Here is a 19,265-nt window from a genome sequence, read left to right as displayed (position 1 = left end):
TAAGTAAAGGGCAACAGATATATGACATTCATACTCCCCCCATTTTTAGACAACTCAGTTGAGATGGTTAAGTTTGCTAAATAAATGCTACAGTGAGATAATGAAGACAGAGTATAATGTACTGATGTTTATAACTGTATCATTCAAAATTATAATTACCCCTTCTAGGAAGTGTTCTAAAATTCTACTGTGAGCACTTCGTGTTTTATACAAACAATATTGGTTTGCAATAAGCCAATTTACTAGGAGAATGCTTTCCTCAAGGCATAATTTTGCTGTTTTCTGAGCATGGTAGTGTTGACTTAGTGCCTTCTTTTAAAAAGATACCAATCGTGTATAATGTAGTTTATAGAAATTACAATGCATGCTGTGTCAGAGCCTAAAGAAAATCGAAGCACCTCAGTGGTTAATGGTTTTAACTTAGGGCAATGAAAAAGAATTGATCATTACCTGGCAAGGAATTGCACCACCCCATTCTTGCTGAACAATATTGCAAACACCAACTAATGCAGATTCCAAGCAGGTTTTATCATAATCATCCATATTACTTAGTGCTTCCTAATTGAATAAAAGATAAAATTGCTCATTATTCTTTACTGTCTTAATCTGTTATTAGAAAACAACATAAACCATTCAAATCATGAATGTTACACAGGGGACATTGTGTTTCTGAGAGCCCAAAAGCATAGTTTCTCAAAGAAAAATGGTAAGACAGGCTTCCTCAACCACAAAGGACAATTAAAACAGCTTCCCCTTATTCTATTCTCTTATCAAGTATGAGTGAATAATCCACCAAGTTCATAGCTTTGTAAGGGAACCCTGAAGAAAGTAACTAAAATGAAGAACTTTTAAACACACAGAAAAAATGACAAAAATTGAGTAACTATATCCTAAACATCAACCTAGGCACTTTACATGCATTTAATTATCACAACACTGTAAGGCACAGATTATTAACCTATTTTTAAAATGAGGAAACTGAGGTACAGATTGATGAGGTAACTTTCCTAGGTCACATGCCTAGAGGTGGCAGAGTTTAGATTTAAACCCATTTAATTGGACTCTAGGGCTCCTGGTCTTAATCACTACTATGAACAACTTAGATAGTAATTCTCTAAATTTCAGAACTACTGAACATCCGAAAACTCTTAGTTTACTACTCATTTATAATAAATCCAGTGCAGGGGTGCTGGGGTGGCTCAATGAGTTAAGCGTCTGACCTTTGATGGTGGCTCAGGTCATGATGTTGTGGTTGTGGACTCAAGCCCCAGGTCGAGCCCTGTGTTGAGCTCCGTGCTGAGCTCATGCTCACTCCCTCTCTATCTCAAAATAAATAAATTAAAAAAAAAAAATCCAGTGCAATTTTTAAAAAGCTTTTAGGTTACATTAAGAAAGTGAGATAATAAAAGAAATGATTTAACAAAATGTTATTACTTATATTAAAAAAAAATCAAATTACACTGATCCTGGATTTCTAACCTACCCAACAATTATTAACTATTTTCTTTTCTTTTGATTGATTGATTTTGAGAGAGAGAGAGAGAGCATGCGCACGCATGCACATGAGCAGTAGAAGGAGACAGAGAGAATCCCAAGCAAGCTCCAAGCCCAGTGCGTAGCCCAACATAGGGCTCAGTCTCACAACCCTGAGATCATGACCTGAGCCAAAATCAAGAGTCAGATGCTTAACGAACAGAGCAACCCAAGTGCCCCTAAACTGTTTTAATTCAACACTTATTGACTATAGGCAAGGCACTATGCAAGGTACTGCTGGAAATATGATTTAGAGATGTTGTCAGAAAGTAAATTTTCTGGCATTTCACAGACAACATCTTTTGAACTGACACCTAACAATTAAGGTTTAAAAATTATACTTTCTTGCCATCTGTAAATCAAAGCTATTTATTGGAGAGGAAATATAATTTTGAATTACTCTAGAATAAAGGTTTTTATAAGAAGGGCCATTTTTCAACTACTCGGTTTATAGGAAAATAGAAAATAATCAAGTATTGCACCTAAAGACCTTGAATTTTAGAAAATGGGGCACTACATCTTCACATGCTCTCCTTTCCACAGAAAAATTCCAGAAAACCGAGAGAAGAAAATAAAGTAACAACTCACAGCTCGAACTCATAGCTCTACCAAAGGCATAAGGCTTACAGTTTATGAACCTTTGTTTTACAGATATTTTATCTATAGACTTAACATTAAATAATCCCAAATTCTAAATATTCAGTGCAATATGGTAACACTGTTTTCCTCCCTAAATATTTGAGCCTTGTATTGCAAACACTTATTCCTTTTTGTACCTGAAGTGTGTTGTAATCTCTTGTGAAGGGAACCATCAGCTCCCAGAGTGATGAAAAAACCACCAGGGCTGTAAACTCGAGCTTATAATTTGTGGCCATGTGCTCAAACAGCATCGTCAAACCATGGGCGGCTAGGTGCTTCCGTTGATATTCTTCAGACCCCTCAATAGACACGGGTCGGGTCATGGAAAGGGATACGTCCATTACCACCACTGTTGGCATGATGAAAGTGATCCCAGTGTTCCCAGTCAGAGTGCAAACACACAGCTACGAACAGAAAAATGCTGTAGAAAATAAACATGATTAGGTATTACGTGTCACAGAGACAAAAAGGTTTTTTGGTTTTTGTTTTTACCCCAACATAATTTTAACCAAACTTTGCAGAAATGGGTGAAGGCAAACCACATTTAAGTTGAGGTGAAGGCAAATCTGTGGAGAGTTCAATGGGAGGGAAGCAAGCAGCTTAGTTCCCTGTGAGGAAGACTCCTAGAATCACCCACTAAATGGCCATAAATCAAGGACCACATAAGTATTTTTCTTGTTTTCAATTTATTTATTTATTTTGAGAGAGAGAGAGGCACACATGGTGGGGGGAAGGCCTGAGAGAGGGGGAGAGAGAAAATCCCAGGCAGGCTCCACACTGTCAGCACAGAGACAGATACATGGCTCAAACTCACAAACCATGAGATCATGACCTGAGCCAAAGTCAGATGGTCAACTGACTGAGCCACCCAGGGGCCCCAGGCATTATAACTATCTTAATGAATACAGCAGTATTTGTATATGCGTTTATTTAATTATCGTGTTGCTTGGTGCCCTTTTTTTATTAAAATGAATGCAAAATATAAAAATCAAAGGGTTAGAAGAGTCATAATCCAAATCAGACAAAGCTGGAAATCATTAGCTATTACAAAAGCAACACACTCAGTAGTATGCACTGTACATAAATCAGGCAACAGTACTTTAATTGAAGGAAAAGAACAAAATTAAAGAATGTGAATGACAGCTGGCATTATCTCATGAAATTGTGTATAAAAGTCAATATGCAGAATAAATGGAGAAAACATCTCTATTCTCAAAAATAAAGAACATAGTTCATAGATATACAGACCTGTTCATGGGGACACAGCTTGCTGCTACTGTTACTAAGCAAACTACATTCTATTGACATAATCAAATCTCGTATAGCTATAAATAAAAGACACATATGTAAATATGAAAAATATTTACACAAAATACCAGTAACTGAGAAAAGCAGGTCATAGCATTCTATGTATATACTGATTACAACTTCATAAAAATTATACTGCATATACAATTAGGGAACACACTGGATGGATAATACTCATTAAAAAGTCATCAGTTTCTTTTTTAGAACTTTCTTTAAACACACTTAACAGTAGCCAGGCTGCTTGTTTCATTAAAATATCCAACTGCTAATGTGTGATATTCTAAAATTCCATTTCTACATAGGCTGCTGGGAACTTAGAACATACTGGTTCAGGGAAGCAATGTTATAAATGGGAGTCAGGGACTCAAGTAGGAAAAGCCTTTTTACCACATAGTGGCCCGAGATACATTTCAAATATAGTAATGCCTCATGTATCTAACATCAATAAAGATTAAATGAGAGATATAAATTACTTTTCCAGACTCCTCAAGATTCTAAAATGTTGGGGCACCTGGGTGGCTCAGTCAGTTAAGTGTCCAACTTCAGCTCAGGACATGATCTGTGGTTCAGGGGTTTAAGCCCCGAGTGGGCTCCGTGCTGACAGTGCACAGCCTGCTTGGGATTCTCTCTCTCTCTCTCTCTCTCTCTGCCCCTCACTGACTCATGCTTTCTCTTTCTCTCAAAATAAATAAATACATAAATAAATAAGTAAACTTAAAAAAAATTCCAAAATGTTTCACCATTTTGATAGACAAAATTAAAATGTGTATCTTTCTTCTCTGCCTCATTAAACACTGTGTGCTGAACATAATTTATCTCTTATGATGACTTGGCATCACCCGTCTAAACACCAATACTGCCTAACACCCTGGTACTCTGATAGGTTTCTTTACACCAACATTCCCCCAAGTATGTGCTGCGGGACACTGTTCTGGAGAAATGCTCCAAGAAAAATGAGTTCCGGCCTTATTAAAGATGTTGAAAAGTACCAGCGTAAAGAATTCAGTTTAATTTGCTAACCCTGTGTTTCCCATTTTACCTTTTTCTACATAATTATCATTAAGGTCCCAAAAAACAGGGCTTATATAGAACATACACAGAAACAATGCCTTAAGAAAAAAAAAAAAGAAAAGAAACAATGTCTTATATTCAAGGTATCCAGGCTGTTGTGCTTTGTTTTGGTGTCTTTTTATAATTAATTTTTAGCCTATAAGTTTGCATTCTACTTTCCTCAGTAATCCCCTGTAATCATCCTCCTCTTTCTAATTTGCTGCTTCTTGGCTACTATGGGCTGGAAAGTCAGGTAATCAAGCTTGTTAAAACTGCGTCCAAAGTCAAGCAGGCTCTCAGAGTCTGTGGGTTTCTTCTCGTGTCAAATGTATGGGCTTAGGTGTGTCAACTTGGTAATATTTCACCTCCTCAGTCTTTTTTATTTCCTTTCTGGGTCTTAGCTGTGTTGTTCAAAAGGTGAGGTCCTGTACAATATCGGTTCAACTATACTACATTAGGCCATAAATTCAATAAAAGGGCACTGCCCACCAATGGTCTCCTCGGAACCTATCACAGAAACTGGCACATAGTGTGAGCTAGACAAATGTTTCATAATGACTACCCCTCATCATCAGATGTAACATTAATTCTTTGGCAAAACACGATAAATTTTAACTCTGGACACTAGGAACACATTTCCTTCTCTCCTCATTCAATCAGAGATACTAGCGACACCTAAGCCTCTTCCCACAAGTAGAATCTCATGGGTAGACCTATTCATGCATAGAGGCCTACCTGTTACTGAAAGTTGGGGATTATGGGAAGTACTTCCTCAACTCTTAGAGGAAACTGAGAAACAGGCTACAAAGATTTAGATCAGGTACACGAAAGCATCTCTCGCCCACGAAATCGGTTGTAACACCGCACTGGGCGACCACGGCTGGCAGTCCTGCCTTCTCTGCGAACACCTCGAGTGCTGGCTCTTTCTCCTTACTGATGCATGTGTGTCCATCCACCTTCTTAATAGTGGCAATGTCATGGGAAACCATTTTAGTACCCAGGTTGTAAGCACAGAAGTAAAAGAGGGAACTGCATGTTCTTGAAGGATGATTCACTCAAGCACCCCGATTAAAAAAAAAAAAAAAAATCCTGCCCACCACAGTCCAGCAATTTTGTGAAAACGCGAAGCATTTCTCACTTGGGCTAATGCTCACCTCCCCGCCCCACCCCCGCCTTTCCCCATAAGTAGTGTTTACATACATGGCTAAAGACAACTGTAGGTCTCCTTTCTCAAGGTCAGTCTACTGCTGAGAATAGACCCTAGCCACCTGATTTGGCCTTAGGGCCAAGTCACAGAAGTACACATTTGCAATTCTTCCCAGCAGGTGACAATTGGCTCCTTCGTAAAAAATTGGTTCTCAGCAGTTTTGATTCCACTCGGATTTCTAGGCGCCCGCCCATTCACGTTCGGGGCCTCACCTACCCTCAGGTTTCTGAGTCAGCCTGACTTCCCTTGCCCTGAGGTTCTCAGATACAACTTCATCTCGAAACCTTCAGCCTGGAAATACAGCACGCCTGCATTTGAATCGCAGCTGGAGGGGTGTATTTTTACCTTAAAATCAGCCCAAAACAAAATTTTTGATCGGGAAGTCTCTCATGGGTAGAGGGGACGAACAGGGCCCAGGGAAGGGCCGAAATCGTGGTGTTTACGCGCGGCCGACGACCCCGAGCCGCGGAGCTAGGGGAGCCCGGGAGCAGACGCCGCGAAGCAGGGCCCGGAACTGGTGCCGCAGAGACCGCGCGGGGCGGCGGAAAGGCCGGGCGCTGGCTCCGCGTGGTTCCTCAGCCCTGACCCCTTCTCCTGCAGCTCCAACAAGCAACGAAGGACAGCCCGAGACCGCAGCCACCTCCACTCACCCCGCGCCCATCGCCGGCGCAGTCCGTCCGCGTAAACTTTCCGCCCGTGCACCACGGCCGGAACTATAGTGCCGCGCGACAGCCGGGAAGCCTGCGCCAGACGGCTCACGGAGCTGGGGCGGGGCTTTAAGGCCTGAGGGGCAGGGCTCTGGCGCAGTCGGGCCGCTAGGGGGCGCGCCTTCATCTCTCCTTCCCTCCCCGTCCTTTCTCGGGCGCTTTCCTTTTTACCCCTGGCCTCCTGGCCTCCTGACCTCCTGCCCACCTGCCCACCTGCCCACCTCCTCCCCTTTCTGGTAACTGTGAGCTCTTCACACTCCTCTCGCCTCACGCACCTAGGCCCGTTGGTGCACCAGCCTCTCCCTCGCTGACACTTGTTCCTCGTCGCCCGCACTCTTCAGCCCCCTCAGTCAATATCCTACGAACCAGTTGACAGAGTCCTCTCCAAACTCTTTTTTAACTGCAATTCCTAACGGCTAAGCACATTTTTTTTTTCTTTTTTTTAGCTGACCTGAGCCAGTTTACAAGTCAAGACTTTCTCTCTTGGTCTCCTCAGCGCGAGACTCACCTTATCCCCCCACCCCCCACCCCCACTCCTTCTTTAAGGGAACGGGGGGAGGGCGGGGGGGAAGGTTCAGTGGGCTCTCCCTACAATGCCAGGTGCATTGCGCTTAAACTTTCCTGTGAGGCACCATGGGCCCTCGCCTGCCTCACCTCTGGCCGCCTGGTGTCCCACAGCAACCTGTGGGCCAGGTCTAGCCACGTAGGGAGCCAGGAAATGCCAGCTAGAAGTAGGTCTGAATGGATGCCATCAGGCCGTGGGTAGATGTGCTTCAAAAAATCATGTTGTACCACACAGGTTACAAGTGAGAACAGAAAAAGGCCTCTGCCTCTTTCTTTTAGTTGGTGGGATGGGGTGAATTGGGGCAGGGGTGGGAGGGGTGGACGTTGAGTCCAGGAGGGAGGATGCTTTGAACTGAACCACCCAGTCTGTCTGACTTTTCACAGCTTGTTCTGTGGGAGAGTACAGGGTCCAGTTGATGGGGTTTGGGGAGATGGGGGTTCTGAGCTGACGGCCAAGAAAGAATTCTTGAAGACATCTTTGGTGCAAAAAAGGTGATTTTATTAAAGCATGGGGACAGGGTTGTGGGCAGAAAGAACTGCACTGTGGTTGTGAAGAGTGACTCGTTATACACTATGGGGCTGGGAGAGGTGAGGTCAAGAGGAAGTTTCTTTTTTAAAAAAATTATTTTAATGTTTATTTATTTTTGAGAGATGGAGAGACAGAGCATGAGTGGGGGAGGGGCAGAGAGAGAGGGAGACACAGAATCCAAATCAGGCTTCAGGCTCAGAGCTGTCAGCACAGAGCCCGATGTGGGGCTCGAACTCACAGACTGTGAGATCATGCCCTGAGCCAAAGTCGGATGCTTAACATTTAACCAATTGAGCCACCCAGGTGCCCCAAGAGGACTCACAGATTACTGGAGGCCTATCTCTTGTCAAGCTAAAATTGTTTTTCCCTCTAGCAAAGTATTAACATTAAGACAGTAGGGAGTTCCTGGAGTTCTACTCTGCCTGCCTCAAGTATATGTCAATGCCTCCAGGTTATAAGGAAATTTAATTTTACCTGCCATTTCCTTTTTGACTTTGTTCCCCATATTACTATGGAGGGGTGATGTTGGGGCTCCAGGAAACTGAGTCTATAGTTTACTGGAGATTAAGTTATTGATAAGATTGCCTTTTTCTTGTAATTTACTAAGATATTTGTATACTGATGGAGACCCTATCAGTTTAACCATTTGTTTTCTGTCCTTTCCTTTGTCCTTGGGCAGCCAGGAGTGCCTGAGGAATATCACACATATGTCACCTGTAGGGGGAGGGTATGCTAGCTTGTACTTTGCCCTCAGCCTGCCTTATGGTCCCTCATCACATTTGCTTATAGTTCTTTCTTCTTCTTCTATCCAAGGTGGCAGAAGAGGAGTCAGTCCCTGGGAATGTCTCTGCCAGCACCAAGGCCCAAGCACCTACAGACTGTCCTTTTTGCTTCAGAACTTCTTTCCCCAACTTGGCCAGCCTCACTGTCTCAAAACCTTACAATGCTTGAGCATAATGAGTAAGTAAGGCTGCTTTCTGATTACTTAGTCACCATTTCTTTTTTTATTTTTTTAAATGTTTATTTATTTTTGAGCGAGAGAGAGGGAGGGGAGAGGCAGAGAGAGAGAGAGGGAGACACAGAATCTGAAACAGGCTCCAGGCTCCCATCTGTCAGCACAGAGCCCAATGTGGGGCTCAAACTCTGAACGGTGAGATCATGACCTGAGCCGAAGTCGGATGCTTAGCCAACTGAACCACCCAGGCACCCCTACTTAGTCACAATTTCTAACTTTTTCCCTAGTGGGAGGGATGTGGCCCAGAATATATGGGCAAGGGAGTCATCTAGTTACACTGAAAGTGGTGATGACTCAGCCATAGGGTCGCTGTTCTCCTGGTAGTTCCAGCTCAGCTCCATGGACTGATTCGTTACCTTCCTCAGTCCTAAAGCTTATGTTTATTAGTTTGCTGATGGTTGATCAGATTTTGGTAATCTAGTTCTGAATACAGGCTTTCAGGAGACTAGGGAAGCAAAAGGGTGATTTACTAAAATTGAATGGTAAAAGATAGACCTACCAAGGGGGCTGCGTCACTTAAGGCAACTGTTGAGTGCTTTTGTTTTTATTTTTAAATTCTTAGCAGAATCCCATTAAAAACTGGAAAATTGTTCAGTGATTATAAAAAAAGAGAACATCAACACAAAGAGTTAGAAGGTCTTACAGGAGATGTCTTTCAAGCTGTAGCTGGCTAATGAATTTCTTTGTCCCACTCCAGAGATCCTCATTTGCATGTTTCCACACACACATTAAAGAGAATCAATAAATGACTTCCTTTGCATAATCTATCATCCTTTCATTTTTAATTTTTTTTTTATTTTTTTGCCATAAAACAGTGGACTGCTGTCAACAGAGGCTTTAAAAGTCAGAGTGGCAAAGTAAAGGTTAGTGACAGAACCACTCATAGGTGCTAGATACTTGGGCTCAGAGGGAGGTTCAGATATCCACCATTGTAGCACCATTCAGAATATTTTCACTGCTCTAAAAATCCTGTGTTCTGCCTTTTTATCCCTCCCTCTAGCCCGATTCCCAGTGACCACTAATCTTTTTAATGTCTCCATAGTTCTGCCTTTCCCTGGGTGTTGTAGAGTTGCAATCCTGCAGTATGTAGCCTTTTCACATTGGCTGTTTTTGCTTAGCAATACTTGGTTGCTTCCAAGTTTGGGCAATTATGAATAAGTCTGCTATAAACATCATTGTGCAGGTTTTGTGTTTTCAATTCATTTGAATAAATACCAAGGAAAGAGATTGCTGGGTCGTATGGTAAGAGTATGTTTAGTTTTGTGAAAAACCACCAAGCTGTGTTGAAGTGGCTGTGCTGTTTTGCGTTCCTAGCAGCAATGAATGAGAGTTTCTGTGGCTCCACGTTCTCAGCAGCATTTGGTGGTGTCAGTGTTCTTGATTTTGGCCATTCTAATAGGCGTATAGTGCTATCTCATTGTTTTAATTTGTAATTCACTAATGATATATGATGTCGAACATATTTTCATGTGCTTACTTTCCATCTGTATATCTTCTTTGGTGAAGGTCTGTTCAGGTTTTTTGCACATTTTAAAATCAGATTGTTTCTTTTCTTTGAATTTTAAGTATTGTTGTTTGTGTATTTTTGATAACACTTGTCAGATATGTGTTTTGTAAATATTTTCTGCCAGTCTGTGGCTTGCCTTTGCATTCTCTTGACAGTGAGGGACTTAAAGAAAACCACAATAATTACAATATCCTTATAAAATTTAAAATAATGAACAATAAGGCCCTAATATCGTCAAATGCCCAGTCAGTTTTCAAATATCTAGGTGTCTCATAAATATCATAAATTTGGGGGCACAGGGTGTGGCTCAGTCGGTTGAGCATCCAACTCTGGATTTTGGCTCAGGTCATGATCCCAGTGTCGTGGTATCCAGCCCCAAGTCAGGCTCAGTGCTGAGCACGGAGTCTGCTTGGTATCTTCTCTCTCTTCCCCTCCCCCTCTCATGCTCTGACACTCTCTCTCAAAGATAAAATAATAAACATTAAAAAAATAAATTTTAATTTTTTTACACTTCGGTTGCTTGAGTCAGGATCCAAGTATGATCCAGACATTGCAATCCCTGAAGTCTCTGATCATCTATAGGTTTCTCCCTCCCTCCATGTCTTTTTTCTCTTGCAAAGTATTTGATGAAGAAACCATAACATTCTCTCTTTTAATTGCTCTCAATCCTTCCTTCCACAACATTTGAGAAAATCACAAAGTTTCTCTCTATTCTGAAATCATAGAAAGACTCACTGAACAAAGAGGGGATTTCATACAATTCCAATTCCAATGAACTTCATCTGTGCTCTGCAAATAGGGGTGAGCCTTGGCTGCCAAGGGTCTGGCATGTGACACCGAGTATGCATTTGTGGAAAGAAGATAGGAAGGAAGGAGGAGATTATTTGGGGGAAAAAATCAAAGGGAAAAGCAGAGAAAATTTGATACTACATTTGTCTAAGAAAGTAGAATTGAACTTCTTTATTTGGGATACCTTCTCCTTTGAGAAGTGTTACAAAACTCTAAATTGTTAAAGACTCCTCATGATCTGGGTCTGCATCTATCTTGCCAGGCTCACCCTCACCCTCTTAAAACTTTGGTAGCATCTTATAAAAAGATATGCAATATCACTCATCGTCAGGGAAATACAAATCAAAACCCCAATGAGATACCACCTCACACCTGTCAGAATGGCTAAAATTAACAACTCAGGCAACAACAGATGTTGGCGAGGATGCAGAGAAAGAGGAACCCTTTTGCATTGATGGTGGGAATGCAAACTGGTGCAACCACTCTGGAAAATAGTATGGAGGTTCCTCAAAAAATTAAAAATAGAACTACCCTATGACTCAACAATTGCACTACTAGGTATTATATCCAAAGGATACAAAAATGCTGATTCAAAGGGGACATATGCACCCCAATGTTTATAGCAGCGCTATTGACAATAGCCAAAGTATGGAAAGCGCCCAAATGTGCATCGACATTCCACAATGGAATATTACTCAGCAATCAAAAATAATGAAATCTTGCCATTTGCAACAATATGAATGGAACTAGATTGTATTATGCTAAGCAAAATAAATAAGTCAGAGAAAGACAAATATGATATGATTTTACTCATATGTGGAATTTAAGAAACAAAACATGAACATAGGGGAAGGGAATGAATAATAAGTTAAAAACAGAGATGGAAACAAACCATAAGAGACTCTTAATTGCAGAGAACAAACTTAGGGTTGCTGGTGGGGTATTGGGTCAGGGGATGGGCTAAATGAGCACTGGGCATTAAGGAGGGCCCTTGTTGGGATGAGCACTGGGTGTTATATGTAAGTGATGAATCACTAAATTCTATTCCTGAAATCATCATTACACTATATGTTAACTAACTTGGATTTAAATGAAAAAAAAAAACCCCACTTTGGTAGCATCTTTCAGTGAAAAAGCAGATAAAGCAAAACAAAACTTCTTTATTATAAAAGTAATTCATTTATAAAGGGAAAACATTCCAACAGTTTTAAAATATAGAAACTGAAAAATAAGTGTTTCCCTTCCTGAAAGTAACCATATGTATCTCCCTGCCTCAAGGGTGGTTCCAACCACTGGCTTTAAGGCATGAAATATCAGAGAATTTTTTGTTTGGTTTTGTTCATTCTGTAACTACTGATGACAAAAGTACAGCCATTCATACATACTTTTTGCAACTTTGTCTATACTTGTGTGTAACGTGTATTTATGTATGTATATATGCACATATAGATAATAGTATGAAATATATAATACTTTAAAATTGTTAAAGTTTATTTATTTATTTATTTATTTATTTATTTATTTATTTTTAAATTTTAATGTTTAACTTTTGAGAGAGAGGGAGAGACAGAGCGTGAGCAGGGGAGGGGCAGAGAGAGAGGGAGACACAGAATCCAAAGCAGGCTCCAGGCTCTGAGCTGTCAGCACAGAGCCTGACGCGGGGCTCGAACTCACAGACCGCAAGATGATGACCTGAGCCGAAGTTGGACACTCAGCCAACCGAGCCACCCAGGCACCCCTAAAGTTTATTTATTTAAGTATTCTCTCCACCAAACGTGGGGCTCGAACTCATGACCCCAAGATCAAGAGTCACGTGCTCCTCTGACTGAGCCAGCCAGGTGCCCCAGGTATATAATATTTTTAAACTAAATGCAGTAATGTTATATATACTGTTTTACGTCTTGTTTTTATTATTTCTCGTTCATTAGTGTATCTTAGGCATCATCTTCCTTCCTTTGAACTGCTCTATAATTGATTACTGGGAAGATATGACACCATTTATGTAATCAGTTTTCCATTGACATTTAGATAGCTTTCCATTTCTGCTCTTACAAGCATTGCCTTGTAGACCATTGTGGGGGCTTTTCCTCTGACTGAAGTGGAGAAGCACTGAAAAGTTTGGAGTAGAACAGGGACATGATCTAACTTATAGTTTAACAAGGTCTCATGCGCTACTGTACCAGATTGATACACACTTCATCAGCACTGGATAATACATTTTTTAGTCTTTGTCAACTGATAAGAAAAATACAGTGGTGCCTGGGTGGCTCAGTCGGTTAAGCGGCCGACTTCGGCTTAGGTCACGATCTCGCGGTCTGTGAGTTCGAGCCCTGCGTCGGGCTCTGTGCTGACTGCTCAGAGCCTGGAGCCTGTTTCAGATTCTGTGGCTCCCTCTCTCTGACCCTCCCCCGTTCATGCTCTGTCTCTCTCTGTCTCAAAAATAAACATTAAAAAAAATTAAAAAAAAAAGAAAAATACAATCTCACCACTGCTTCATTTGGTATTCTGCTGTGGGGTTTTGTTTTGTTTTGTTTTTGAGTTTATTTATTTTTGAGAGAGAGAGAGAGAAAGAGCACAAGCAAGGGAGGGTCAGAGAGAGGGAGACACAGAATCCAAAGCAGGTTCCAGGCTGTCAGCACAGAGCCTGATGCAGGACTTGAACCCGTGACCTGTGGGATCATGACCTGAGCTGAAGTCAGAAGCTTAACTGACTGAGCCACCCAACAACCCCCAGTTGGTATTCCTTTGTAAAATCAGATTGACAGTGAGTTTTTTTCTTAATTTTTTTTTAACATTTATTTATTTTTGAGACAGAGAGAGACAGTGTGAGTGGGGAAGGGGCAGAGAGAGGGAGACACAGAATCTGAAGCAGGCTCCAGGCTCTGAGCTGTGAGCACAGAGCCTGATGCGGGGCTTGAACTCACAAAGAGTGAGATCATGACCTGAGCCGAAATCAAAGCCCAACCGACTGAGCCACCCAGGCGCCCCAGATTGACAGTGAGTTTTACTTAATAGGCTGTTTCTCATTTGCTCAGTGAGGAGTTGTTAATCAGACTGGTGCTGTGTGGGTTCCTGTATGGCCACATTGAAGCCCTCCGATAGTGCCTGTCTGACTTCTCCTCTAGACCCCAGGTCCGTCCAGATGGGTCCTTGAGAAGGCCCAAGCCCTAACTCTGAACCATTACTAACCTGAAGTGTCACCACCTGCAAACTCCCTGCCTCAGGTAGGGCCCCAGCCACTGGTTTAAGGAGATGAAGTATTACAGGGTGTTATGGGATGTTTTGGGGCTTATTTTGCTTATTCCCACAGTGACAGCTGTGTGGTCATTTTTTGACCTCTTATACACAGTATTATATAAACAATTAAAACAATATAAACAAAAGGTCTTGGGCTGTGACACAGTTCAGTACCTGACAGATCCAAGTGCTGTTCCACAGGTTCCCACTGGACCTCTTACATCACCCCCACAGGTTTTATAAATGAGAAAGCTGACTTTGAGAGACCTTAGGAGACTTGCTCCTGTTCTGGCTTGTTCCTTTATCAGATGTTGTAAAGTAGTACCTGTAGGTCAAATTTGGCCCATTTCGTTTACATTTTAATATTTTAAAATTGCTTTACGTTGGAATGCATTGATAGGTCATTCATTCTCTGTCCAGACACAGGCCTCATTACTCTCCACTGACTTTGAATAGAACTAATGTAACTTAATTTTATCCACCCAGGCACCAAAGGCATTTGATTTTGCAACCCCTGCCCAATCTTGTCTACTTTCCACTCTGAAACTGTTGGGTCAATAGCAGCTCCCGATGTAGCCCAGAAATAAACCAGCTTCAGCCAGAAACCCTCTACATCAGGCAAAAAATCCCATTCCCTCTTCCTCCTGTTCTAAAAGAACCACAGGAAAAGCCCTGAGATGCAGAGGGAAAGGAAAGGCCTCTGTGCTGTCCTGTCCAGTCTCTAAACCCTGCCTTCCTCAGTCCCTGATGTTACTATGAGGGTCAGAGCCAGAATGGCCATATCTGTCCTGCCACCCTGTTCCAGGGAGAGTATCAAATGAGGCAGCTTTGTAGAACAAAGTATATCAATTTTTCTTCCTCAGCGGTCATGGTCTTTTTCCAGCACTTTGTCTCTAAAAGGACATAAACCTATGTGAGTGGACATTTCCTCTGCACCCTCCTGACCTCATGCGTAGCTCAGGTACCCTATCCCAGAGCATCTGCTCACTGGGATGTACTTTTTCATTCCATCAATAAATATACAGCCCACTGTCCTGGGCTCTGGGGATTGATTCAGTCATGAATAAGACAGGCAAGGTCCCTGTCCTCCTCTTAGAGCCACTAACTAGTAAGAGATTCAGAACGCTAATCAGGTGATCACACTTAGTACACAGTACAGTGTTGTCACAGTGGAATGCATGGGGACCGGCTGCCCCCCTAGCAACCTATGATCTCTGGAAGAAGAATAACAACAGTACCAGACACTGTTGACGTGTTTTCCATATTAATTTACTTGATCTTCGTAACAGGCCTACCAAGCAGGTAGTGTCATTATCATCCTCATTTTACAGGGGAAGAGATTGCCCAAATTCACCGTGCCAGGACAGACAATGCTTCCACTCTTGGTTGAGCAGCAAACTTTTCTACAGCCTGGTGAATTTCAAAATGTGCCATAACCCCATGAGAACAAGACAGAAGGAACCAGATTCACCCCCAGCAAGTGAGATTTGGGTTGGACACTAGAAAGAACTCCTTGGCAACAGTTAGTTATAAGTATATGAGAAAAATTGGGGCGCCTGGGTGGCTCATTTGGTAAACCCGCTGACTCTTGATTTCTGCTCAGGTCATGATCACAAGGTCGTGTGATCAAGCACCGTGTAGGGCTCCAGGCTGAGCGTGGAGCTTGCTTAAGATTCTCTCTCTCTCTCCCCCTCCGCCCCTCTCCCCTGCACGTGCTCGCTCTCTCTCTCTCTCTCTCTCTCTCTCTCTCAAAAAATAAATAAATAAATAAAGCATATGAGAAAAGGAATTCCTTTTCTGGGAATTTGCTTTTTTGAATTTTCTATATGGCATAAATAACACTGTAAAAAATAGAGGAATTAATCTAGAAAAAAAAAAAAGATCTCTCAAAATTCCACCTGTGAATTGGGTTCCTTTGTTCATCTTTCCAGGCCGCATGGAGACTGTGAGCTGGTGTGGGAGGAGAAGTAACTAGATCTGGGGCTGCTTGCAGCAGCCTGAAGGCAAGGATGTGCTAACTAGCAGAGGTCAGTCCCCATCTCTCTGCTTCCACAGGGGGCAGGCACCCCTGTGTGTTTCAGCAGGGGGAGCTGGCTACCTTCTGACTCTGACAGGCCACTCTGGATAAAGTAGGGCAGGGGTGAGGCTGTGAGGGATTACCTGCTTTTTCAGATGAGAACAATCAAAACTGCATGTTCTCTAGTCCCTGGGGGAAACAGGGAGGGAGAAAGGAGCAATCAGCAATCCAGCAAAGCTAGGTGAATGATTAAAATGACTTCCAGGTCAATGGGTAGGGTCCTAAGTCCCCATTGCTTCACCCCACCTTCACTTCAGCAGCTCCAGCCATGAGCTGGAGGCATAATTCCTTGGGTATCTTGGGATGTCCCAGCTTGTTCTGGGGAGTTCTGTCAGTGCCCTCTCCCCCAAGGATTTCCCTCTGGCCTAATAAAATATTTTTTATGTGTGAAATACTTTAAGGTAGTTTGAAGTATTTTCCCCACATTCTCTCATATTTTACCTTATTTTAAAAGTTTATTTATTTATTTATTGAGAGAGAGAGAGAGAGAGAGAGAGAGAGAGAGAGAATGGTGGGGGAGGGGCAGAGAGAGAGACACAGAGAGAGACAGAGAGAGAGAGAGAGAGACAGAGAGAGAGAGAGAGAGAGACAGAGAGAGAGAGAGAGAGAGAGAGAATCCCGAGCAGGCTCCTCACTGCCAGCCCAGAGCCGGACTCAGTGCTTGAACCCATGAACTGTGAGATCATGACCGGAGCCTAAGCCGGATGCTTAACCGACTAAGCCACCCAGGGGCCCCTCTCATATTTTTAAATAAACTTTATTTCTTAGAGCAGTCTTAGGTTCACAGTGAAATTGAGCAGATACTCCCTCATTTTTAATTTTGATTCTCACATCCACCCTACAAATAGATAGAAGGGGTATTATCTCCACATTTTCGTTACATTTAGACTCACAGTAACAGAGCCTGGTGTTAACTGAGGTCTTCTGATCTCTTAAGCCCCAGGTACTTTCTCTTGGTTACCTCAGAGTGCCTTCTGAATCTTTCCAGATCTTTCCTCACACTAAGCCTGGGAACCTTGCACCATCTCTCCTTGCGAGAGCTTAGAGCCAAGTTTGAGAAGTTCCCCCCGGTTCCCTGTTGACTGCAGGGGGCCACTAGAGAGCCCATCTCCTTCCCGGGTGAAAGGTCCACCCTCTCAGGCTCTGGCAGAGGCACTGGGACCCAGAACTTGTACAATGCCTTGATAAGCTTCTTAGAGGTGGGTATTAGCAGGGATCGGATATTCTTTCCCTGAGATGCCCTTCACACCCGACCCTGCTTTGAATTAGGATTCCATAGGGGAGCTGGGGACAGGAGAATGGGGTGTGCCCTGCTGTCCAGCTTCAGACTCACTCTTTGAGACCCTGGGTTCTGACAAGTTTCCAGAACTGAGAAGACACTCAGATGTCCAGGTTTGAAGGTAAATGATGTGCTTAGGTAGGAGGGATCAGCTGGGGTGCCAGCTCAGCTCTGTTATACAACACAGGCACACCAGGAATAGGAAGACCCTCCAAAAGTCTTGAGGAGAGTCAAGCAGGTTGCTACGGAGTTGAGCGTCTGGCAAGGGACAGGGCGGCTGCAGGGAGATGGTGGAAATACAGTTACAGGAATCAAGGACAGAGAAGGAAATTCGCTTATTCTGTACTGCTCCTTTAGCTTGCTCCTTTTTTGTTTTGTTTTTTAATGTTTATTTTGGCGAAAGAGAGAGGGAGTGGGGAGGGAGAGGGAGAGAGAGGGGGACAGAGGATCCGAAGCTCGCTGACAGCAGTGAGCCCGATGCAGGATTCGAACTCAGGAACCATGAGATCATGACCTGAGCCGTAGTCGGACATGTAACCGACCGAGCCACCCAGGCGCCCCCTGTTTTGGTTTTTAAGATAAATGCATTTGATGGGGCGCCTGGGTGGCTCAGTTGGCTGAGCGTCCGACTTCGGCTCAGGTCATGATCTCGCGGCCCGTGAGTTCAAGCCCCGCGTAAGGCTCTGTGCCGACAGCTTGGAGCCTGGAGCCTGCTTCGGATTCTGTCTCCCCCTCTCTCTCTGCCCACCCCCCCCTCATGCTCTGTCTCTCTCTGTCTCTCTCTCTGTCAAAAATAAATAAACATTAACAAATTAAAAAAAAGATAAATGCATTTGCGTCTCTAGTTAGCATGGTATGCTGGAAAGAATGGGGCATTAGAAGGCTCACCTGCTCTGCTACGCACTAGCTGTGTCGTATTGAGAGAGTCACATCTCTTCTCGGGAACTCGGTTTCTTCATGTCTCAAATGGGGAGCTGCACTAAGCAGTGTCTGCAATTCCTTCTACCTTTAATGTCCTAAGAGTCCTAAAGAGTCTTTAATATCCTAAGAGTCTACCTTTAACGTCCTAAGTGTCTATTAGTCTAGACTCTAATATATTAGAGTCTTCTAATATATTACTTTATATGCAAACCCAACCATTTCTAGCTATTGTTTTATAATAATCTGTGGACACTAAATAGAGATTTAATGAATATTTAGTTCTTTATAAATTGAGGATTTTATGAGGGCCCTTCACGTTCTTCTTCCCTCCTGAAGAGTATAAATTAAACCTTTGTGTAAGATTAGAAAATTAAAATTTTACATAAAATTAACCCTTTATATAAAATTAACCCTTATGTAGCACTTGACTCTCTACAATGCTTTTTGTAGACCTTATGTGTTTTTACTCTCAACATTCCTGTGACATAGGTATTGTTATTAGTATTTACATGGATAGATATTGTTATTACTATTGTTATTTCTGTTAAATTTAAGTTTAAAATACCATAGTGATGCCTGGGTGGCTCAGTCAGTTAAGCGTCCAACCTGTGGTTGGACCTGTGGTTTTGGCTCAGGTCACGATCTCATGGTTTCGTGAGTTCAAGTCCTACGTCAGGCTTTGCACTGACAGTGCAGGGCCTGCTTGTGATTTTCTCTCTCTCCCTTTCTGTCTACTCCTCCCCGGTCTCTCTCAAAATAAATAAATAAACTTAAAAAAATACAATTAAATAGCACAGGATAAAAAGGTTGAACAGTTAATCTGAACATTATGATATACTGAAAAGTGGGGCGCCTGGGTGGCTCAGTCGGTTAAGCGTCCGACTTTGGCTCAGATGGTGATCT

General features: G+C 42.7%; 1 protein-coding gene across 3 annotated transcripts in view; it reads right to left on the bottom strand.

Moving 5' to 3' along the window:
• The window catches only part of INTS14 (integrator complex subunit 14), a 31,097-nt gene extending 24,644 nt beyond the window's left edge, over nucleotides 1–6,453 (bottom strand). For 2 of the 3 annotated variants that reach the window (XM_047074929.1, XM_047074931.1), the window contains exons 1-3: nucleotides 6,083–6,375; nucleotides 2,310–2,593; nucleotides 451–558 (exon numbers count right to left, since the gene is read on the bottom strand). In XM_047074929.1, coding sequence (XP_046930885.1) covers nucleotides 451–558; nucleotides 2,310–2,531 — 330 coding nt within the window. In that variant the 5' untranslated portion in view covers nucleotides 2,532–2,593; nucleotides 6,083–6,375. The other variant, XM_047074930.1, reaches the window with a different exon arrangement.
• Nucleotides 6,454–19,265: the final 12,812 nt, after the last annotated feature.

The sequence above is a fragment of the Lynx rufus genome, unplaced genomic scaffold (genome assembly GCF_022079265.1).
Source record: "Lynx rufus isolate CCGP_SWC_20201006 ecotype Redwood Valley unplaced genomic scaffold, mLynRuf1.p SCAF_13, whole genome shotgun sequence".
NCBI classification, from domain to species: domain Eukaryota; kingdom Metazoa; phylum Chordata; class Mammalia; order Carnivora; family Felidae; genus Lynx; species Lynx rufus.
The sequence above is the reverse complement of the archived record's forward strand: the minus strand, read 5'-3'. Positions and strand labels throughout refer to the sequence as shown.